The following is a 20,405-nucleotide window of genomic DNA, read 5'->3' on the forward strand; positions in this document are numbered from 1 at the left end:
ATGCAAATTTTACAAGTTCGTTTAGATTGTGGTTTTTATAAGTGTGCCATAATTAAAACTTCTCTTGTTTTTGTTTTTTAACTGTATATTTCTAACACTTCAACATTTCTTTCTCAACCTTGTTTCAGTTCAATACAATATTCACTACTTGATGAAGGGCATCTATACAAAGCATTGCACAAGAGAAATGTTTTATTTAGATGTGTTATTTTATCCAAATTATTTAAGTTCACATTTTGTGGAGCAACAGCCACTCAAAAATTAATGATTTGCCTAACTTAATAAACACAAATAAATATAACCTTTCTGTTAATCAGCTTTAATATTCAGATATTTTCTATTTAAATGCTGTAGAAGACAAAACTGCATACTTAAAATTTACATTTTCTTACAGTACACACCAAGATATTAAATTCACTGTTCAGCAAGAATTTTAACCCTAATTTTAATTTAATCATTAAACCAGCCACCTTTTCCCTAATCTCTAAAAATGTAGTATGGATTTTAAATAACATGAACTGTTTTAAACAGATATAAAAAGAAACAAATAAAGAAAATCTAAAATGAAACTAGAATGAGTTCTTGAAAGTCTTGTAAGTAGGAATATTTTCTAACATTAATAAATACTTTTGTTTCCAGTTGTTCCTAATAAAATGCCAGAAAATATTCATAATACCCATTATGTTAACTTATGCATATTCAGATGTTAAAACAAAAAGTATGTTGAGAAATTATAATAAGAAAGACTGTCCTGTATTTAGTTCTGTAATCAATGTCTGAACAATAACAATTAGACTAGAATATTAACACAAAGTTACTTTGCATCAATAACATTATATAAAAGCATCATGACTCTTTGTTTCTCATAAATCAACTTCTAATTTCTTTTCTTCTTCTTGTACTTGTTTCAAAATATTCAGGTATTCACTAGCTTTAATTTTTTTGGGAATGATATCTGAAAACAAATGAACACAATATTCAGTAAATTAAAATCTATACTATATAAAAAAACAAATCTCAAGTTGATAAATTTGTCCACAGGCATCTTATAAAGCCTTCAAAACTAGTATATTTTTACTAATATGCATTGAATTTAAAATTTATCATTATTCTGTAATTCATCATGCACCATAATCCATGTTGGTAGGTAAAAGAAAATATGCAGTCACACTATCATACCTCAAGTTGAACAAAAAATGTGGCCTGGTTAACTAATGAATGAAGATACTTACTATAAATTTATTGTCAGTGCTGTAAGTGTAACTACCACTTTGGCTGCAAATTTTTATTTCATTCCTTTAGGTCATATGCTCAATATATATATATATATATAAAGTAATGGGTTACATGCTCCTAGTTTGTTAATAAAATAACAATGAAAAAAATTTCTTAGGTGTCACTTCATGACTTACACCTCCCTCCCCAATAATTATCAGTGATAAATAATGTATCACATTAGAGCATTTGGAAGTTATTTGGGTTATAGGGCAGTTACTGATTTACTGCAGCTATATCCTATGATAACGGATACAAAAATGATATTCTAGGTTGTACTGAATTTTAAAATGCATATACACAAGTGATTGTTGCCCAACAATTTAAGCATATATAATTTAGATATATTAAGAAGTTGTAAAAAACAAACGTTCTGTACCAAAGTTTGATTAAAATAATCAATAACAAGTTACTTTGAAAATTTTAAAATGTTTAAAAACCTCTGAAAATCACAGGCCAAATGTTAATTATCACTTGAATTTTATAACTTTCTATATTCTACATTTATTACATTTCATGAATTTTTAGTCACAGAAAACTTTCTTTTTTGCCTAAACCTTGATCTGTATTTGCTGGTGGACAACAGAAGAATTGAAACATTGATAATTCTCCAGTAACTAATGTATAGTTCCATCTACCACTCAAGTAAATATCTGTACCAAGCATTCAAGTTTTTATTCACAGAATGCATTAAGAAGTTCTATAACCATTGTATACATTTCAGTTTGTCCACTTCAAAACAAACAAGTTTCATCCTTTTAATAACAATTAATAAAATTTAACTTCTAAGTATCACTACCTTGTAAGAAATCTAGTGACTCTTGAGAAGCAACCACTTCAGCTACATCTTCATAGTCCACCTTTGTTTTATCTTTGCTCTGATGATGGGCTAATTTGGCTATATGTTCTACAAGAAGTTCCTGTCAAGATTTTAACATAAAAGAAATCATACAAAGGTTTAGTAATTTTGCTCTATGATATTTTACTTCAGATACAAAAGTTAGAGTAACTAATACAAATAAACTTTCTACACACCATGAAGAAAAATAACCAAGGTTAAGTTTCTTATATTCAGCATATACAACTATTATTTATGACATAATATTCTTTTAAGTCATCATATGTGGAATATTATGAGTAACACTGAACCATTATGACTTATAATAGGACTATTAGCATACAGCAACAGAAAACGAGTTTAATTACTGGTGTGTTTAACCTGAAAACAAATGATAAAATTTCAAACATTTTTAATTTGGTCACAACTAGGAACAAGAATTTGTGTTCCTTAAAGAAACAAGTTATTTTGAAAATTTTAGAATGTTTAATAAACAGTAAAAATCATAGGCTAAATTATATTTATCCTAAAATGTTTTAAAAATTTATGCCAGTAGCAACAGAGCTTTAACAAATCTTGCAGATCCACTGGACAAAGTGTAATAATTCAGAAAAGATAAAGATAACCTGTCTCAATTAGGAATTTAATCCAAGATCCCTAGCTCACACACTTGTGTTGTGAAATACTTTACCATCCAAACTTAACCTCGAATAACTATCCCTACTGATCATTATAAATCCCTCCTCTCCACCCTCACACTACTATCATGATGCACAACCATCCTAATAACTAGCACGTGTTTTGATGTAATAGAGTTGCTTGATTCACCACCAGGTAATCACAGGTATATTGGCTTCTCCTACCTCCTTAACTTTGAATCAAATTCAGCTAAAGAACTAGGTAATTGCTTTATTAGTATGAATTTTCCACATCACAAACACATTTTAATTACAGAACAACTATATGTAGTTCACAATTCAAGGTCATGAACTGTAATATCTGAAACTCATTAAATGTACTCTTCCTGTGACTCAAGCACTTCTGACACTCCACTATTGTTCTATCAGTTGAAGCTGCAAGATTTCAAGCTCTTGGCAGAATAATACCAGCCTAAATAGAAAATTTATAACAATTGTTATACGATTCCTGTTATTAAAAAGAAACGATTACAGCAGCAGCAAGAAAATTACAAGTCTATTAAATATATAATTTGAGTTATTGCAAGCAAGACACTAAAGTCTATTGCCTTTGTTTTTTTAACATGAAAGCACTCTATCAATATTGTACAAGCTCCTGCACAAAGACTGTAATCTTGTGATACATGTATTTGTAAAAACTACAGAAAACAAGACTTGTATTTATGAAACAGATGGTGGTGTTAATTAGGTATCTGTTACGAACAACTTAGTTTTTCAACAATCTATTTTGAGTCCTTTCATTCATTATTTATGTCAAGAGTTTTGATTCTACTTTGCTAGAAAGTTATTTGAGCTTACTAATGATACTAATACACTAATTAAGGTTGGTAATGATGCTACTCCAAATGCTTATTTAATTCATAAATATCTAGACTTATCTTGCATAACAAGCATTTGTTTTGATTAGTTATAACAACTTGATTTTTTAATTGAAATGTTTATTAAATGTGAAAAACCTAACAGCTTTGTCAAAACTATAAACTAATATAATGAGTAAAGATTATTCTATAGAATTATAATAAAATAAAGAATACTGTGGTCACTTTTGGTCTGTTTACCACAGAACCATTATTGGCTTGCATGAAAGGGTATGAAGAGAGATATTAAATGATATCCAGTTTATAAGTTTAAGATTATATATATGTATATAAGTATCAAAAGATTTAATTGTGTTTCTTTGAATTTTTTTTTACTTTTTACTTTTCAAGTAAAAAAACTAAAACTTTATACAATGTTGTAACACTCAAAAAGTTAGCCAAATTGCATATAAGATTATATTACAGAAGTTGAATGAAAACATTAGTAGGATTTCAAAAATTATATTTTAAGAACATTAAATAATATACATAATGTTATTCTTATACAAAAGTACTTTTGTTATAATTATCAACTTATTGAATGGACTGCCTGATGATCAATTTTAATTAATAAAATATCTATCAGATCAATTTTTAAAAAGATTACGTTTAACTTGCATTGGTGATTTTATGATTGTTCAGAAAGTGCAACAGTGACCTTGGGTGTTTATATATTAATTTTCTGTCAAGCCATTAGATATCACTAAGGTGATTATTTGTAATTTGTATTGTAGACAAACAAATGTAGTAAATTATACATCTCAAATACAAGGTATTACATATGTCTATTGTACAAAAATAAAAGGAACAGTTTTTTTATGGATGAAGATTAAACTCAATAGGCTAGATGAACTTCTATCACATTGTCTTGGAGCTTATGCTAACTGAAAATATATATTTTTTTCAAAACATCCTACTTTTTCAATAATTTAAGCATCCATGTAAAGATAAACAACAGCTCTGTAAATCTACATGTTACTATCTGTGTACATTGTAATAGTAGTATGAAATTACACTGAAATGTTAACTAAAATTCCCTAGGACACATACACACATCTTATTAACAGTACAAAATGTTCAATTAATATGAACATTTTCCAGATTTAAACTCAAAAATCAATAAATTATTGTGATGTAACATTCATGCCTATAAAAAGTGGATCAGTCAACCTATAAATTATGTTCAAACTTTGAATCTTTTAACCTAGCTTTCTTTTATTATCATAGTATTTATGTTAAATCTGTTAAAGAAAATTCGTTAGGTGTGAAACAAGAATGCCTCTTACAATTTTAAATTTATTTAGGTTTACACTGTATAAAAACTTATAATTGCAAAGTATAAACATATGGAGGAAGCACTTGATTACTTACATTTTGTGTGTACTTCTATAAGTATTATTAACTGCAGCTACTACCAGTAAGTACTTGTCACTACAGTAGACTACACTTAATCTACACCAATTTTATATAATAATAAATTACAATTCACCTAAATCACAGCCTCGCAATCTATGTACTACTTAGTAAATGAAGTTTTAGTTAACACAAATATGGGGTTGGGTGCTCCTTTTACTTTAACAATGTGTTACCGATTTCAAAAATTTTCATTGACAACTTCGGGATTTAATCTCAACACATCATCAAAACAAAGCCCAAAGGAAACTGATAATTTCTACTCACAGAAGCTTTCGAAATAAGAGTCACTGAATCAGGGCTAATGTTTAATACATCCGGTGAACTTCTCATAATCATCTTAATCCTTGTAAGAGGAAATGAAACATGCTTTGAACGTTTGCTCACTTTCTCCATTTTTTTCTACCGTCCTCTGGTAACACACGATGTCATTTAAACGTTTAATTTTAGGAAAAGATTAAGACTTATGTTACTTATGTATGTGATGAGAAAGAAATATCCACGAATTTTAAGCACTAAAAATATCTGATTATCTGTTGTGGAATTCCCATGCGCCTAGCTTTTACAAAAAGTAAAATAACTTTAAAGCCATCTATCGATTTTATACTCCAATTTTTACCGTACTACTTAAAAAAAATAGTGTTACATGAATTTGAATTTATTTTGAATTTCGCGCAAAGTTTTAGGAAGGTTATCTGCGCTACTCCTCCCTAATTTAGCAGTGTAAGACTAGAGGGAAGCCAGCTAGTCATCACCACCTTCCGCCAACTCTTGGACTACTATTTTACCAATGAATAGTGGGATTGACTGTTACATTATAACGCTCCCATTGAAAGGGCAATCATGTTTGGTGTAACAGGAATTCAAACCCGCGACCCTCGGATTAAGAGTCGAGTGCCTTAACCACTAGGCTTTGCCGGGCCTATGTTATATGAAAACAGAATCTATTTAGGCAAAACACAATCATAAATAAATTGTGTATAATAATCTTCATTGTTAAGAACTTCTTACTCATTTAGTATGAAAGTTTATTTGTTTTTATTTATTTTTTACGTCTCGCAAAGCTAGTCGAATGTTATCTGCGTTAGCCGTCTCCAATTTAGCAGTGATAGACAAGAAAGAAAGCAGCTAGTCAAGAGCACCAACTTTCAACTCTTTTACGAGGGCTTAGTGGAATTCGTCATCCACTATAACGCTTACACGACGAGAATTTATACCCCTGACCCGCAGATCGCGAGTCGAATACTTTAACCACAAGCCCATACCAGGTCTGTTATTGGAAAGAAAACGGTTTTTCGGGCTTTAAAGATTCATTATCCAAGCTTTGTCAGATACTTACAATGATACAAAAAACGTACAGCGGTTTTTTTTAGATGAACTAGAAATAGTTTTTAAGTCGTCTTAATTAAGTCCTCTTTATCCTCAAATGGATACTTGATCAGCATATAGAATTAATAAAGAGAGCTGAAGTTACATTGGCTGAAATATATATAGCTAGAGTAAACGAACTGAACACAAAATACTGAAACAGTGAAAAACAATCTTTTTTACATATAAAATAAAAATTAGCGCGTGTATTTCCTTAATTTTAAATAGCCCGGCATGGCCAGGTGGTTAAGACACTCGGCTCGTAATCCGCCTCGCACCAAACATGCTCGCCCTTTCAGCCGTATAAGCGTTACAATGTAACAGTTACTCCTACTATTCGTTGGTAAAAGAGTAGCCTCTAGTCTTATACTGCTAAATTAAGGACGGCTGGTGCAGATAGCCCTCGTTTAGCTTTGCGCAAAATTCAAACCATGGCCCAGCATGTCCAGGTGGTTAAGGTATACGACTCGTAATCCGAGGGTCGCGGATTCGAATCCCCGTCACACCAAACATGATCGTCCTTTCAGCCGTGCTCCCCTCTAGTACTGCGGTATGTCAACGGATTTACAACGCTAAAATAAAAGGTTTGATTCCCCTCGGTTGACTCAGCAGATAGCCCGATGTGGCTTTGCCATAAGAAAACACATACCCTTTCAGCCGTGGGGGCATTGGTATTCGTTGGTAAAAGAGTGGCCCAAGAGTTGGCGGTCGGTGATGATGACTAGCTGCCTCCCCTCTAGTCTTACACTGCAAAATTAAGGACAGATAGCCTTCTTGTAGCTTTGCGCGAAATTCAAAAGAAACCAAACCTTAATTTTAAAAGCTTGCTCTCTACCAAGTCAAAAACAAGGATGAGATTCAGTTGATACTTAGACTAGACTAATTAAATGAAATGTTTTTGTTTAAAAGAAAGCCTCGAATTTACCTGATGCAATTTCTATGATACGCTATTTATCAGTCTTTTCCTACATTGGTGTGACAGTGGTCATTAGATATTACTTCACCTACCGACACTTAAAGGTGCCAAATCGGGAGATTTTTTTTATGAAAGCACTGCAACAGCGAGTAGAGTTCCGCCAAAAATGTAGGAAAAAATGTGCAGTTTTATGCATTCTGGGGAACTCCGACACTTATTTATATCTGTAAGACTGAAATGATGTTTTCTTTTTCGTTTAAAATTGGTGTATATACTAAGAAAATCACAGTCATCTTCAAATATTATTGTACACACTATTGTAAAAATTGAAAAATAAAAAAAACACATCTTGATTGGAGTTCTTTGTTATATTCGTAATTTTCACATTTGGCATCTTTCAATACCTGGTTGTTGGTCTTATATTTACTGGCTGAGAAATCTGAATTAAACTTGTAGTTTAAAAGGGCACATACTGTGTTATGCTCTAAATTGGTCCTGTTCTTTATTGTAATCCTTCTAACCATTGAAATGCCCTTCCCGCGATACATTGGAATGTGGTGCAACAACCAAACAGTATAACACAACAAAGTTTAACTATGCCACACAAAATGAGCAAATATTTACTTTATCCTGGTTTGTACTCTATGAAATTAAATTAAGCGACTGTATTATTTTTGTTGAATTAAAAAGGTTGATATCGGGAGATCCTGGTGGTACGTCGGAAGATCGGGAAACAGGACACCATATTAGAAAACTCCCACCAAGATTGGCCTTGATATTACCAGTACAACTAATAAAGCATATCGGCCTCAAATTTCAAAAATAATTCCCATTGCTTTCTACAGGTGTTAACACGTATCACCTATTTTAAAAATGTCAAAATGACATAAGTAATTTGAAATAAGATCAACTTAATTGTTTTCTTAATCATGTTTAATGTAAAAACCTGCATATATTTCAAACAGATAATAGATTCGTGATGACGAGAAACCCACTTGAAGTAAAAAATGTATCTTAAGATGGCTGGCATGGATATTAAAACTTTTATTAAAATAAAGAAGAGAACAACATTTCGACTTTCTTACGTCATCTTCAATGGCCTGGGAGGGCCGTGGGGGCTTTATAATGTGACGGTCAATCCCACTATTCGTTGGTACAAAAGTAGCCCAAGAGTTGGCGGTGGGTGGTGATGACTAGCTGCCTTCCCTCTAGTCTTACACCACTAAATTAGGGACGACTCGGTGCAGTGGGCTACTCACTTAAATACCTGTTGAAGAATCTGCAAGCGATTGCGGCCCTATGTTCCTAGATGGAATCTAATGGTGATAACTAACGTCATCTTCAGGTTAACAAGAAAGAGAATAGATTCACATCAAATACAAAAAGACGAAACCTTTATTATATTTCCTGTCTTTCTTACCTCAAGCTTTTTGTTTTATTTTGAGTTTGGCGCAGAGCTACTCGAGGGCTATCTGCATCTAGATGACCAATTATTGTCAATATCATTCATCTTTGGCTCGTGGGGTTTTCTTAACAAAGAATTATGAAAGTGACCATTACATTACATCGCCCCCCACTGTAGAAAGCAGTTAGCATGTTTGGTTACAGGATTTGAACTCGCCAATCGTAGATTGCGAGTCGAGTGCCCTATCTACTGTGCCATGCCAGATCTACCCAATAATTAAATTTAAGTTTGTCAATATTTGCAATAACCCAACAACTCTTCGACCACTTACACATCTTAAGTGTTTCATATTTATTAAATAATGAATTACAATAATACAAAAGTATATTTAAACAATGAAATATGAAAACACTTTTAAAGATTGATATTTAAAACATATTTGAAATAATGTAACGCAGTACAGCAATAAACCATTTAATTAACAAAGTTTGACTCTTTAACACAGATGCAAATATACATGCACCAAAAGAAGACTTTTGGATAAAGATATTACATTTAAATAATCTCTTTAACATTGATCATTTCCCTTTTTCTCAGGAGAAAAGGATATTCTAAAACACTATGCAGGCACTTACAATAAAACAATATAAAAATCCTTCAATGAAATGAACATCTCACAGATCAAACAGTATGTAGCATACATAGCCACATATAAAACACAACGAGGTTTAAACATACTCTACAACTAAATTGTATTTCTTTAATCTTTCTTGATTATAACTTCGATATAAGACAACATAAGCCACAGACGTCGCTAGCTGCTTAAAATATTTTTTGCTCCGACCCATAGGCGCAGGAATTTATGGCGTTTCAGTATGACATTGATTGTAGTTTTTCTATTCTGATTTTTTAAAAACACCAAGTGAGGATTCGGAGCGCTGTCAAATATAGCCAGTTTGTACGGCTACTTGAACTTAAGTTTAAAGGTGACTAAGAATGACAGCAAGATGTTGGCTTCTGTTGATTATAATTGTATTACTCTCACCAAATTGTTGTAAGAAACAACTGAGCACCACTTTCTCTCATCGAAACTTTGCTCAAATAGATGATAAACAATATCCCAACCAACGGCTGGAAATAAAGTCCATCAGACTCTCCACATCACAAATGAATCCAGAAATGGACGTGTAATCATGGAGCAACCCAAGTCTATTTTCCAATTCCGTCAAACGATAGTCCACTACAATATAAAATAAATCAATCTGAGCCATTGTTAAACAGTTATTATTGACTCATCCTAACATTCTTACACTTTTGACTTGACACTCCCATTCACTACCAGAAAAAGGTCTGAGAGGGATATTGAAAAAGACTTCCGTATAGCCCAGATACTACTACTGAATGAAACAAAAGTATACATTATTGGAATAAAAACCAAAAAAAAAAAAAGAATTTTAATCAATTTCTAGAAATTATAACATCACACTGTATAAATTTTGAAGAACGGCAGATGCAAGGACAAAAGTAATACATAGTTTGTTTAATTGCAATAATCTAGATTGCACACTGTAGGTTTGCCTCTCATTTGTGCCATTGCTACACACCTCTACGTGGTGATATTGAAACTATATCCCCGTAGTACATTATGTTGTTATTATATTTATTTATGTAAAATATTTCAAAACGTTCGTTTATTCTAACCATGACATAAATGGTTCAGAATATTTATTAGCATTATAGAATTTTATATATAACGCTATGTTCTCTCAATTAGCTTTCTCTCCCTCACAAACTTAAGCCTTCAGTTTGGAAGTCAAGTTTAAGATTTTTACTTGAATACTAATGTACTCTTTTAAGGGTTAATTATTAAAAGTAAAATAGTTGAGAAACATTTTCTTAGGAAAGTTTAAAAGGTTAACTATCTACTGAAAATGTTTTCTTTCTTTCCTATGAGAACTTGTTTAATTTTCGTTGTATTTTTAGTTCTAAATAAAGACTGTTTTCACCATGTATTTACGTGGTTTTCAGGTATTTTTTCAAAAGTAGTAAATGTAAAAAAAAAACCTTGTGATATATTTTTGGTCAACTGTCGCATTATATAGTGAACATATCTTATTCACCTGAAAATATCACAAAGTACGAACGAAGGAACAATATAGGGCTATAGCCAGGAATCGAACCTGTATTATTGGGGAATTTCCTGTTTTCTCTTAGCATATGTATATCTTTAAACTTAAAAGTTTGTGTTATCCAGTTTAAAATCTATTTGCAGCCGCAGAATCAGGAAGATATTGAGAACAAGTTAAGTATCACCTTAAAAATTGATCTCAGTGCAAGAAAAACATGAAATGGTATTTGGTGAGTCCGAGACCATATGCAGTTTTCTGTTTAGAACTCCCATGCCATTGTGAACCAGTTTATCCAATATCAGCTCTTCTTAAGATTGTCAAATATCACTTAATAAAAACTGGAAGCACCATTGACAAATTAATTTTATCAGTCTGAGCTGTTTCCTAGCAGATGAGATAGAACACATCAACTGTTAATAACGGGGAAGTCCCAACTCTCAAGCTTCTCCAAGCTAGAAGATAACCTAGAAGGGCGACCATGGATCATGGAGGAACCTGAGGTCACATAGCCAATGAGTATGTTCCCAGAAGCAATGCATCGCTTCGTATCCTAGCGAGTGGCCTAATTACTCATTCAGGAGTTAGAGCCTCTAAGTATGTCTACTACTCTGTATTAAATGACATCAATGCTATCTCAATTATATTTTATATGATAAACTACGAAGAAAACGCTTGGTCACAATTACCAGTCTTTATTAGTGAAGCAAAATAGTGTTTGCTCTTGACATTCAAAATTGTCGCAAAAGAAGCTCTAGACAATTTCTCAAAATGCTTTATTCAGGTAACTGCTTGAAATAGCTAGTTTTCATAGTAGAAAGTCCAGTATCTGATCATAACCTTGGACACTCCAGCCACACATATGAGGAGAAACATCCTTTTACCCAGTGTTTTTTGTTTCTAAGAATAGTTCAAGATGTTTCAACTGGATTGAACTGTAATGTTTACGAGTGGGTGAAATTAGCGACAGATGAAATTTGCAGAACAGCTGAGATATAACATCAGATGTTAACTTTGTGTAACTATGTTTTATTTGGTTATAATGGAATATGTTCAGTTATTCAAGTTACCATATTTTATAAGTACATGCCTTCTGAATTTTTCTTTACGTCTGTTTACTACATGGTGTAATTAAAACATAAAAAACAAGCTCTAAGTTTAGTGCCAAGTGATGGAATGTAATATCTGTACAGTTCTGCTTTGTAAGTCACAGCTGGCTAATACTGTGGGAGATACAATTTAACTCTTTATGAATTCTAATGATCGCAAGTTAAGGATGGAACATGTATAGTAGATAGCTTAAGTCAGTTAATATGTGTTGCAGCCGGATAACTGCAGTCTTTTCTTTTGAGCCTAGGCTATGTTCATGTAACAACCAGATTGATCGCAGTGGAAGGAATGCAACTACGTTGGAAGGTAATTTGTGTTAGCTATTGTAAGAGGACGGGAAGGTTGTAGATATTAGTGAAGAGGAGGCCGAGTGGAGCTGATAAATTCACAATTGTTAGGAGTACATTTTCTACAAGTGACAGAGGCATATTTACATCAGAAGTCTGTAGAAATGACACTTGACTAATATAATAACTTGAGAATCCTACATCTAAAACTAATTTTAGAACATGGCATACGAGGGCTGTTCAAAAAATACGCGGACTGTTTGAATTGCGCGGCTCCAGTTGGTTCCAGGGGAATCGCTTGGTGTCGCTAGGTTCGCACAGATCAGCTGATTACGACGCCATTTCCCGATTGCAGATATCTTTATTTGTGTATTAGCTACGCGGTTTTAAGTGAAGTGCGATTTCTTCGTTTGGCGGATTTCAGAATGAATGACCTGAAGGAGCAACGACTTGCTGTGAAATTTTATGTTAAACTTGGAAAATCTGCGACTGAAACTTTTGCTATGCTTAACACGGCTTACGGTGATGTTGCTATGAAGCGTACGGCATGTTTCAAGTGGCATGAACGTTTTAAGAATGGTCGACAGTCCATTGAAGATGATGAGCGTCCTGGACGTCCTTCCACGTCAACTGACGACCCACACGTCGACAAAATCAACACCCTGTTGACGTCTGACTGTCAGGGAGCTTGCTGAAGAGTGTGGGATATCAGTTGGATCTTGTTACGAGATTTTGACCGAAAAATTGAAGATGCACCGTGTTGCTGCGAAATTCAGCCCTCAGAACTCGTGAGTTTTTGGCCAAACACTCGATCATTGTTCTTCCCCACCCCCTACTCACCTGACCTTGCTCCTTGCGATTTTTTCTTGCTCTCCAAACTCAAAAGACCTTTGAAAGGAAGAAGATTTGAGATCGTGTTACTCTCATGCTAAGGCTTTATGTAAAATGGACGAATGTCAAATTTGAGTTGATTAATTCCCTTTTTTCTCGTCTAGAAGAACTGCCAGTGATAATGACAAGGACATTTGTTCCAACATTCCTCCCAAGCTGGTCCGGCATGGTCAGGTGGATTAAGTCGTTCGACTCGTAATCTGAGAGTCGCGGGTTCGAATCCCCATCGCACCAAATGTGCTCGTCTTTTCAGCCGTGAGGGCGTTATAATGTTACAGTCAATCCCACTATTCGTTGGTAAAAGAGTAGCCCAAGAGTTGGCGGTGGGTGATAATGACTAGTTGCCTTTCCGCTAGTCTTACACTACAAAATTAGGGTTGGCTAGCGCAGATAGCCCTCGTGTAGCTTTGCGCGAAATTCCTAAACAAACAAACAATCCTCCCAAGAAGAATATAGCTGAAGTTGTTGCAGTGTTAGATCCAAATAACATAAAACTTTAGCGACTAATAGCACAAATACCAGCTTCACACCACACAACAGAGAGACGTATCTACCAGAACAGTGCTGATGTTGCAGGCAAAATACAAAATGATTTAAAGAATTCCCTTACATTCAACTTAGCCCTTGATGAATCTACAGACATACAAGACAATCAACAACTGGCGGTATTTGTTCTTTATGTTTCCTCTGATATAACTGTGAGAGAAGAGATGTTGGACTTTGTGGCACTAAAAGAAACAACTTGTGGTGTTGACATTAAAAATGCGCTTGAAAGAGGCTTAACAAATTCTGATATTCCACTGGATGAACTCGTCAGTGTTGCAACAAATGGGGTACCTGCAATGGTAGGGGAAAATGCAGAATCAATTGCAGTTATGAAAAGTGATCCCAGTTTTCCAGAGTTTCTTCCTGTTCATTGCATTATTCATCGTGAGCACCTGGCAGCCAGATACTTCAAGTATGAAGATGTTATGAAATTTATTCTTAAAATTGTCAATCTCATACGAGTAAATGGGAAGACCCACCGATTGTTCAAAAATATTATTGAAGAACTGGAGCTTGAAGATAAACCCAGTGATGTTTCTTTCTGCTACATTGTGAGGTGGCTGTCAATCACCAATATCTTAAATAGGTTTGTGGATCTGTTGGAGACTATTATTACTTCTCTTGAAGAAAAGAAAAGATTCTGTCCTCAACTGGGAAATGATGAATGGATATAATGAATCATCTATAGACTCTCAACTTGGCACTCCAGGGGAAAGATAAGATTGTTTCCGATCTTACTCAGACAATTTTTAGCTTTCAGAATAAAATAAGACTTTTTAAAAGAGACATATTGTCAAGAAACTTCAGTTACTTTCCCAATCTGAAAAGGAGAGTAATTACATTCTCTGGTATTGAAATAAAAGACCACAAACCGAAAGAATATAAAGATACATTACAAAGACTACTTGATAATTTCCTAGACAGGTGTGAGGACTTGCAGAAGCTGAAGCCCTGCTTCGCCTTCTTGTTAATCCATTCATGGTTGACGTGATCAATGATGGTTGCCCAATTCTCGAACCTCTGGTTACAAACTCATTTGCTGTGGAAATGGAATTAATAGAACTACAGGAGGACCTTAGTCTAAAGGTGATCCATAAATCTCATTCTACAATTCAGTTCTGGAAGCAAGTTTCAGAAATAAAATATTATGAACTGAAGAAAACCAGTGTGCGACTCATCTCTATTTTCAGCACAACGTACTGCTGTAAATCACTGTACTCTGTAATGAAGTTTGTGAAGTCGAAGCATCACACAATCCTTACAAATCAACATCTGACGGAACTAATTCGCACAGCCTTGACAACATATCAGCCGGAATTTATTTAACAACCAAGATGGAAACTCACAAGACCTCTACTAACAGTAAATAGCCTGATAATTGTATCAATGTCTGTTTGTGTCAAAATATTATGATTAGACTAAAATTTTATAAGGTGGTATCTGATTAAAATATCTCTAATTTTATTCTTTTACATATTTTCTCCATGTTTTGACCACATATTTACTATGAAAAGTAAATATCAATAAAAATATTTGTTTTTACCCCTGTTATTTATATTTTTGGCAGTCTCATTTAGTGTTAGTGAAATGCAAATTTGCTTATTTTTCTTAGATGTTTCCGTAGTTCATTACAGTATTAAATACGCTCAATATAGTTAAAACAATAATCAGCCATGATTTTGAAAACATTTGGTATATATATATACACGTGTGTGTACTTTGTGATTATTGAAACAAATACAAATTAACAGTTTAAAAACTGCGTACATGAATAAATATTATTATTTATATAAGTACATGTATTTCTTAATATTTATATAAAATTTATGCAACACAATGTGCATGTAACAATAAAAACATGTGTGTAATATTTGTTCATGTCTTGCGGGTCTCAAACATCTGAAGTTTATTGTATGCAGCTCTTACCTTGAGCAAGTTTAGCCACCCTTGCTGACTAGAGTATTGTTGGACCATCTGAATTTTCGAGAACCTCGCCAAATGAGTATAGAAGCTAGTTATCGGAATACGCAGAGACAATACAGAATACTGTTGGTCTGCTATAGTCAGTATACTATAAAACTCGGAAGCTATAGTTGTGACAAACGCTTGTTAATTGGAAACTACAGATATTTAAACAGGAACGTTTATGGATTTTGAACATACAAACTTCAGTGAATTAACTTCGGACGTTAATATTTCTATGAGGACGTTCGATACCGACATCGGACAAAACTCTTGTGTGAAGAACAAAGCTGTCTAGTCTTCTCGTCAAGTGAAGTCTATCTGTGCATCAACAGAAGATTAATTTGCTAGTCGTGGACCTGAACCGTCGATAAAATGTTCAGTTACAGATCAGTTAGAAGATTGAGTATTGTTTGTAAGTTTGTAAAACTTTTGCATATAAACCATTATTTGTAATAACTAATGGTGATAGCCGTTATTATAAATTGTATTGTTGTTTGTATATTAAAATACATTTTTTCGGCTCGGCATGGCCAGGTGGGTTAAGGCGTTCGACTGGTAATCCGAGGGTCGCGGGCTCGAATCTCGATCGTACTAAACATACTCGCTCTTTCAGCTGTGGGGGCGTTATAATGTGACGGTCAGTCCCACTATTTGTTGGTAAAAGAGTATCTAAAGAGTTGGCAGTGGGTGGTGATGACTATTTGCTTTTCCTCTAGTCTTACACTGCTAAATTAGAGATGGCTAGCTCAGATAGCCCTCGTGTTGCTTTGCGCGAAATTCAAAAACAAACACACAAAATACACTTGTGCTACAAAAGAAAATATTGTATCAATTTTGTAGGCAAATATCATAAATTTAATACATATTAACATTTAAATTAACTTCTAAATTAATTTTCCGGCTACTTGAAATCGTAATACGTAACGTACGTAACAAAATAAATCGGAGAATTGTCCGAGATAAATTATAATACTTAACACTTAGTGTACACGATTACAAGAAGTAACAAGAAAAGGCTGTACAATTTATATAGTCGGACTTTAAATCCGTTTAGTACTATCAACAACAAAACAAGAATTAATATTACATACTTTACTTGGAAAGGTGGTAGAAACTATTAACTGAAGTATCTGATGAACGAGAACCGTATGAAAAAATTTGTCATAGCATTTTTGAGCTGGATTGAATAAACGATTTTTTCTTTATATTCTAATACATATTGTGAAAACAAAAATTAGCAAGACGTTGAACACATGCGCATTAATGTTCCACTTCGGAAAATTTCGCCTTCCAAAAATTTATTATTATAAACTTCTAAAAAATAATAATAAATATTTTTTTTATTTCTTATATTGTCAAAATTACTCTTTGAAAAATGCATATGTGTTGTTGTGATTTTATTAAGTATACACAGGGAACTTTCTCAAATATAGATTATATATTTGGCATTAGAATAAATAACAACATTTGAACAGCTAGAATACTGAAATTTTAGAGTATGATGAGCGATCTGGTTTGGTATTTGCTGCCACTCTTTTCTTTCTATACGAAATACGTTCATTATGGTTAGTTACGTATTATAACTTATCTTTGACGAGTCTCCAATTTATTATGTTACGTATGTTAACGTTTGTTTGTTTTGTCTTTGAATTTCGCACAAAGCTACTCGAGGGCTATCTTTGCTAGCCGTCCCTAATTTAGCAGTGTAAAACTAGAGGGAAGGTAGCTAGTCATCACCGTCAACTCTTGGGCTACTCTTTTACCAACGAATAGTGGGATTGACCGTAACATTATAACGCCCTCACGGCTGAAAGGGCAAGCATGTTTGGCACGACAGGAATGCGAACCCGCGACCTTTGAATTACTAGTCGCACGCCTTAACACGCTTGGCCATGCCGGGCCAATATGTTAACGTATTGTTTCATATAGTCGGTAATTTAAATTTTAAGTTACAACTTAATTGAATGTCAATGTGCATCAAATTTATGATATTTTCGAACAAGATGGATACACACAATTTTCTTTTTTAACACTAATATATTTTAATATATAAAGAACAATATAAATTACAATAAAGGTTATTACAAATAATGATTTATGTGTAAAAAAATTACAAACTCACAAACAATATTCAGTCTGATCTGAAACTCAATATTTTATCGATGGTCCAGGTCCACGATAAGCGAATTAATTGTGAATTGATATTGTTACATTTCGCTCATACTAGTTAGCTGTGTATTCTTGGTTGGCCTCACGTCGCTTACATGCTGACTTATTACCGACGAAAATATTTAATGTCCTCGTAAAAATACTAACGTCCGTAGTTAATTCGCTGAAGTTTGTAATGTTCGAAATATATAAACGTTCCTGGTCAACTATGTGTAGTTTTCCGATTAATAATATTTTACTACAATTTTCGCTTCCGAGGGTTAAAGTATGCTGCGTGTAGCGATCCAACAACATTGAATTGTCTCTTGGCGCGTTGATTTATATATTTTTAGGGTGAGGTTCTCGAAAGTTCGGTTGACAACAACATTCGAAGATACGCCAGTGCTTACATAGAACATATATTGCTGAGTTTTATTCTTGAGAATCTTCTACGAATTTTCAGAACAGGTGGGACTTGCGAAATATACACATTTTACAAATTATACATATCTATATATAAATGTAAAACAAACATAGATATTAAAATAAATGTATAACAGTAAAGTCGTTACACTATTGAAAAATGTATCGTTAAACATTTTCTACATCTGATTACTATCTCCAAATAATTCAGCTGCCTAATTCACAACAGATAATTCTTGTTCCATCCCTTTAAAATTTGTTTTTTGAGATTTGTAACCAAAATATTATTATTCGTTATTTCTATATGTAACATAGAGGAATAAAGTACCATTACTTCTAGTTGGTTACTTGAAAAATTGACGAAGAAAGCTATCTTGAACAGTTTTCAAATATCTTTGTCCTCTCACAGTTTGGCTCCAGCATTTTCCAATCTATAACCCTAAAATTAAAATATCCTTCATCCCTATAATATAAACAAATAGTATAAATCATAATACAATAACATGTAATTAAAACAGAAAAGTTTGTTTTGGAATTTCGCACAAAGCTACTCGAGGGCTATCTGTGCTAGCCGTCCCTAATTTAGCAGTGTAAGACTAAAGGGAAGGCAACTAGTCATCACCACCAACCGCCAATTCTTGGGCTACTCTTTTACCAAAGAATAGTGGGATTGACTGTCACATTATAACGCGCCCACGGCTGGAAGGGCGAGCATGTTTGGCGCGACGCGGATGCGAACCCGCGACCCTCAGATTACGAGTCGCACGCACGCCTCAACGCGCTTGGCCATGCCAGGCCCAAAACAGAAAAGCCAAAAAATAAATGTTCATTAATACAAGTGCACTTTTACTTACTAATATTACCTGACATGGCCAGGTGGTTAAGGCACTCGGCTCGTAATTCGAGAGTCGTGGGTTCGAATTGTTGTTGCACTAAACATGTTCGCCCTTTTAGCCGTGGGGACGTTAAAATGTTACGGTCAATCCTACGACGGTGGGGAGTGATGACTAGCTGTCTTCCTTCTAGTCTTGCTAAATTAAGAACGGCTGGTGCAGATAGCCCTCGTGTAACTTTGCGTAACATTCAAACAAAACTTATCAATATATTTAAAAAATTCACGTTTAAAATAAATTATATTTTCTGTGAACATATTCTGCAACAGAAAAACTACCAAGGGTGTGTGTGTTTTCTTATAGCAAAGTCACATCGGGCCATCTGCTGAGCTCACCGAGGGGAATCGAACCCCTGATTTTAGCGTTGTAAATCCATAAACTTACCACTGTACTAGCGGAGGGCGAAATTACCAAGGGACGCGTCTAAAAACAGAGACTCTCTGTACTTTATAAGTTTGAGTTGAATTTCGTGCGAACGTACAGGAGGGCTATCTGCGCTAGCCATTCCTAATTTAGTAGGGTAAGACTAGAGGAAAGGTAACTTGTCATCACCACCCACCGTCAACTCTTGGGCTACTCTTTTTAACAACGAATAGTGGGACTGACCGTAAAATTATAACGCCTCCACGGCTAAAGAGGTGAACATCTTTGGCATGATGAGTATTCGAACCCGCGATCCTCTGATTACGAATCGATTGCCTTAACCACCTAATCCAGCCTATACGTAATTTTGAATCCTGAGTGATCCACTTTTCTTGTGCTCTATGATAGCAGCTATATTCTTATTGTCATGACTGTCTTTGTTTAATGAATGAATTTTTCTTTATCATATAAATTATTTATTTTAAAAAAATGTTATTCCGCCTGGTCAACGTTGACTTCAGTTTACATAAGTATAGGTCCATAAATTCTTAAGTCAGCAGTGCCGACAGTATTGCTAGCACTGAGGATGCTCGTACGATAAAAACATGTCTTAGAATCATAATCAATTTTTAATTTTTGTTACTGTATAATACTAGTTGGAACGGTATATGAAATTAACTGAATTCTTTGCTAGAGCATTTTTTTAGCTCTGATCCATCTGAATAAAAGTTATTGATAATGACTAGTTAACTCCACTGTTTAAAACCACCACTAGAGCGGCTACGAAGTAACGTAGCAACTAACCAACGCTATGCAGCTGTACTCGATGGAACGCAACCAAAGATATTCCCTCTCCAGTTTGAAATGTCTTATCTAAATGTTT

The 20,405-nt window shown here is 33.9% G+C and overlaps 1 protein-coding gene across 1 annotated transcript; it reads right to left on the reverse strand.

Moving 5' to 3' along the window:
• Positions 1-303: 303 nt before the first annotated feature.
• Positions 304-5,648, reverse strand: LOC143249642 (chromatin accessibility complex protein 1-like). The gene is made up of 3 exons (XM_076499880.1): positions 5,349-5,648; positions 2,075-2,195; positions 304-955 (listed from the first exon to the last, which is right to left on the reverse strand). Exons 1-3 carry the CDS (start codon positions 5,475-5,477, stop codon positions 864-866), a joined length of 342 nt encoding a protein of 113 aa, XP_076355995.1. The 5' UTR covers positions 5,478-5,648; the 3' UTR covers positions 304-863.
• Positions 5,649-20,405: the final 14,757 nt, after the last annotated feature.

The sequence above is a fragment of the Tachypleus tridentatus genome, chromosome 4, assembly GCF_004210375.1.
Source record: "Tachypleus tridentatus isolate NWPU-2018 chromosome 4, ASM421037v1, whole genome shotgun sequence".
Classification (NCBI taxonomy): domain Eukaryota; kingdom Metazoa; phylum Arthropoda; class Merostomata; order Xiphosura; family Limulidae; genus Tachypleus; species Tachypleus tridentatus.

Bases quoted from the DNA above. Each gene is read 5' to 3' on its own strand.
- LOC143249642 (XM_076499880.1), bottom strand. From the start codon at position 5,477: ATGGAGAAAGTGAGCAAACGTTCAAAGCATGTTTCATTTCCTCTTACA. The intron at 2,196-5,348 runs GTGAGTAGAAAT...AAATCTTGACAG, and splicing joins CTCTTATTTCGAAAGCTTCT to GAACTTCTTGTAGAACATAT. The intron at 956-2,074 runs GTAGTGATACTT...ATTTGTTTTCAG, and splicing joins GTCACTAGATTTCTTACAAG to ATATCATTCCCAAAAAAATT.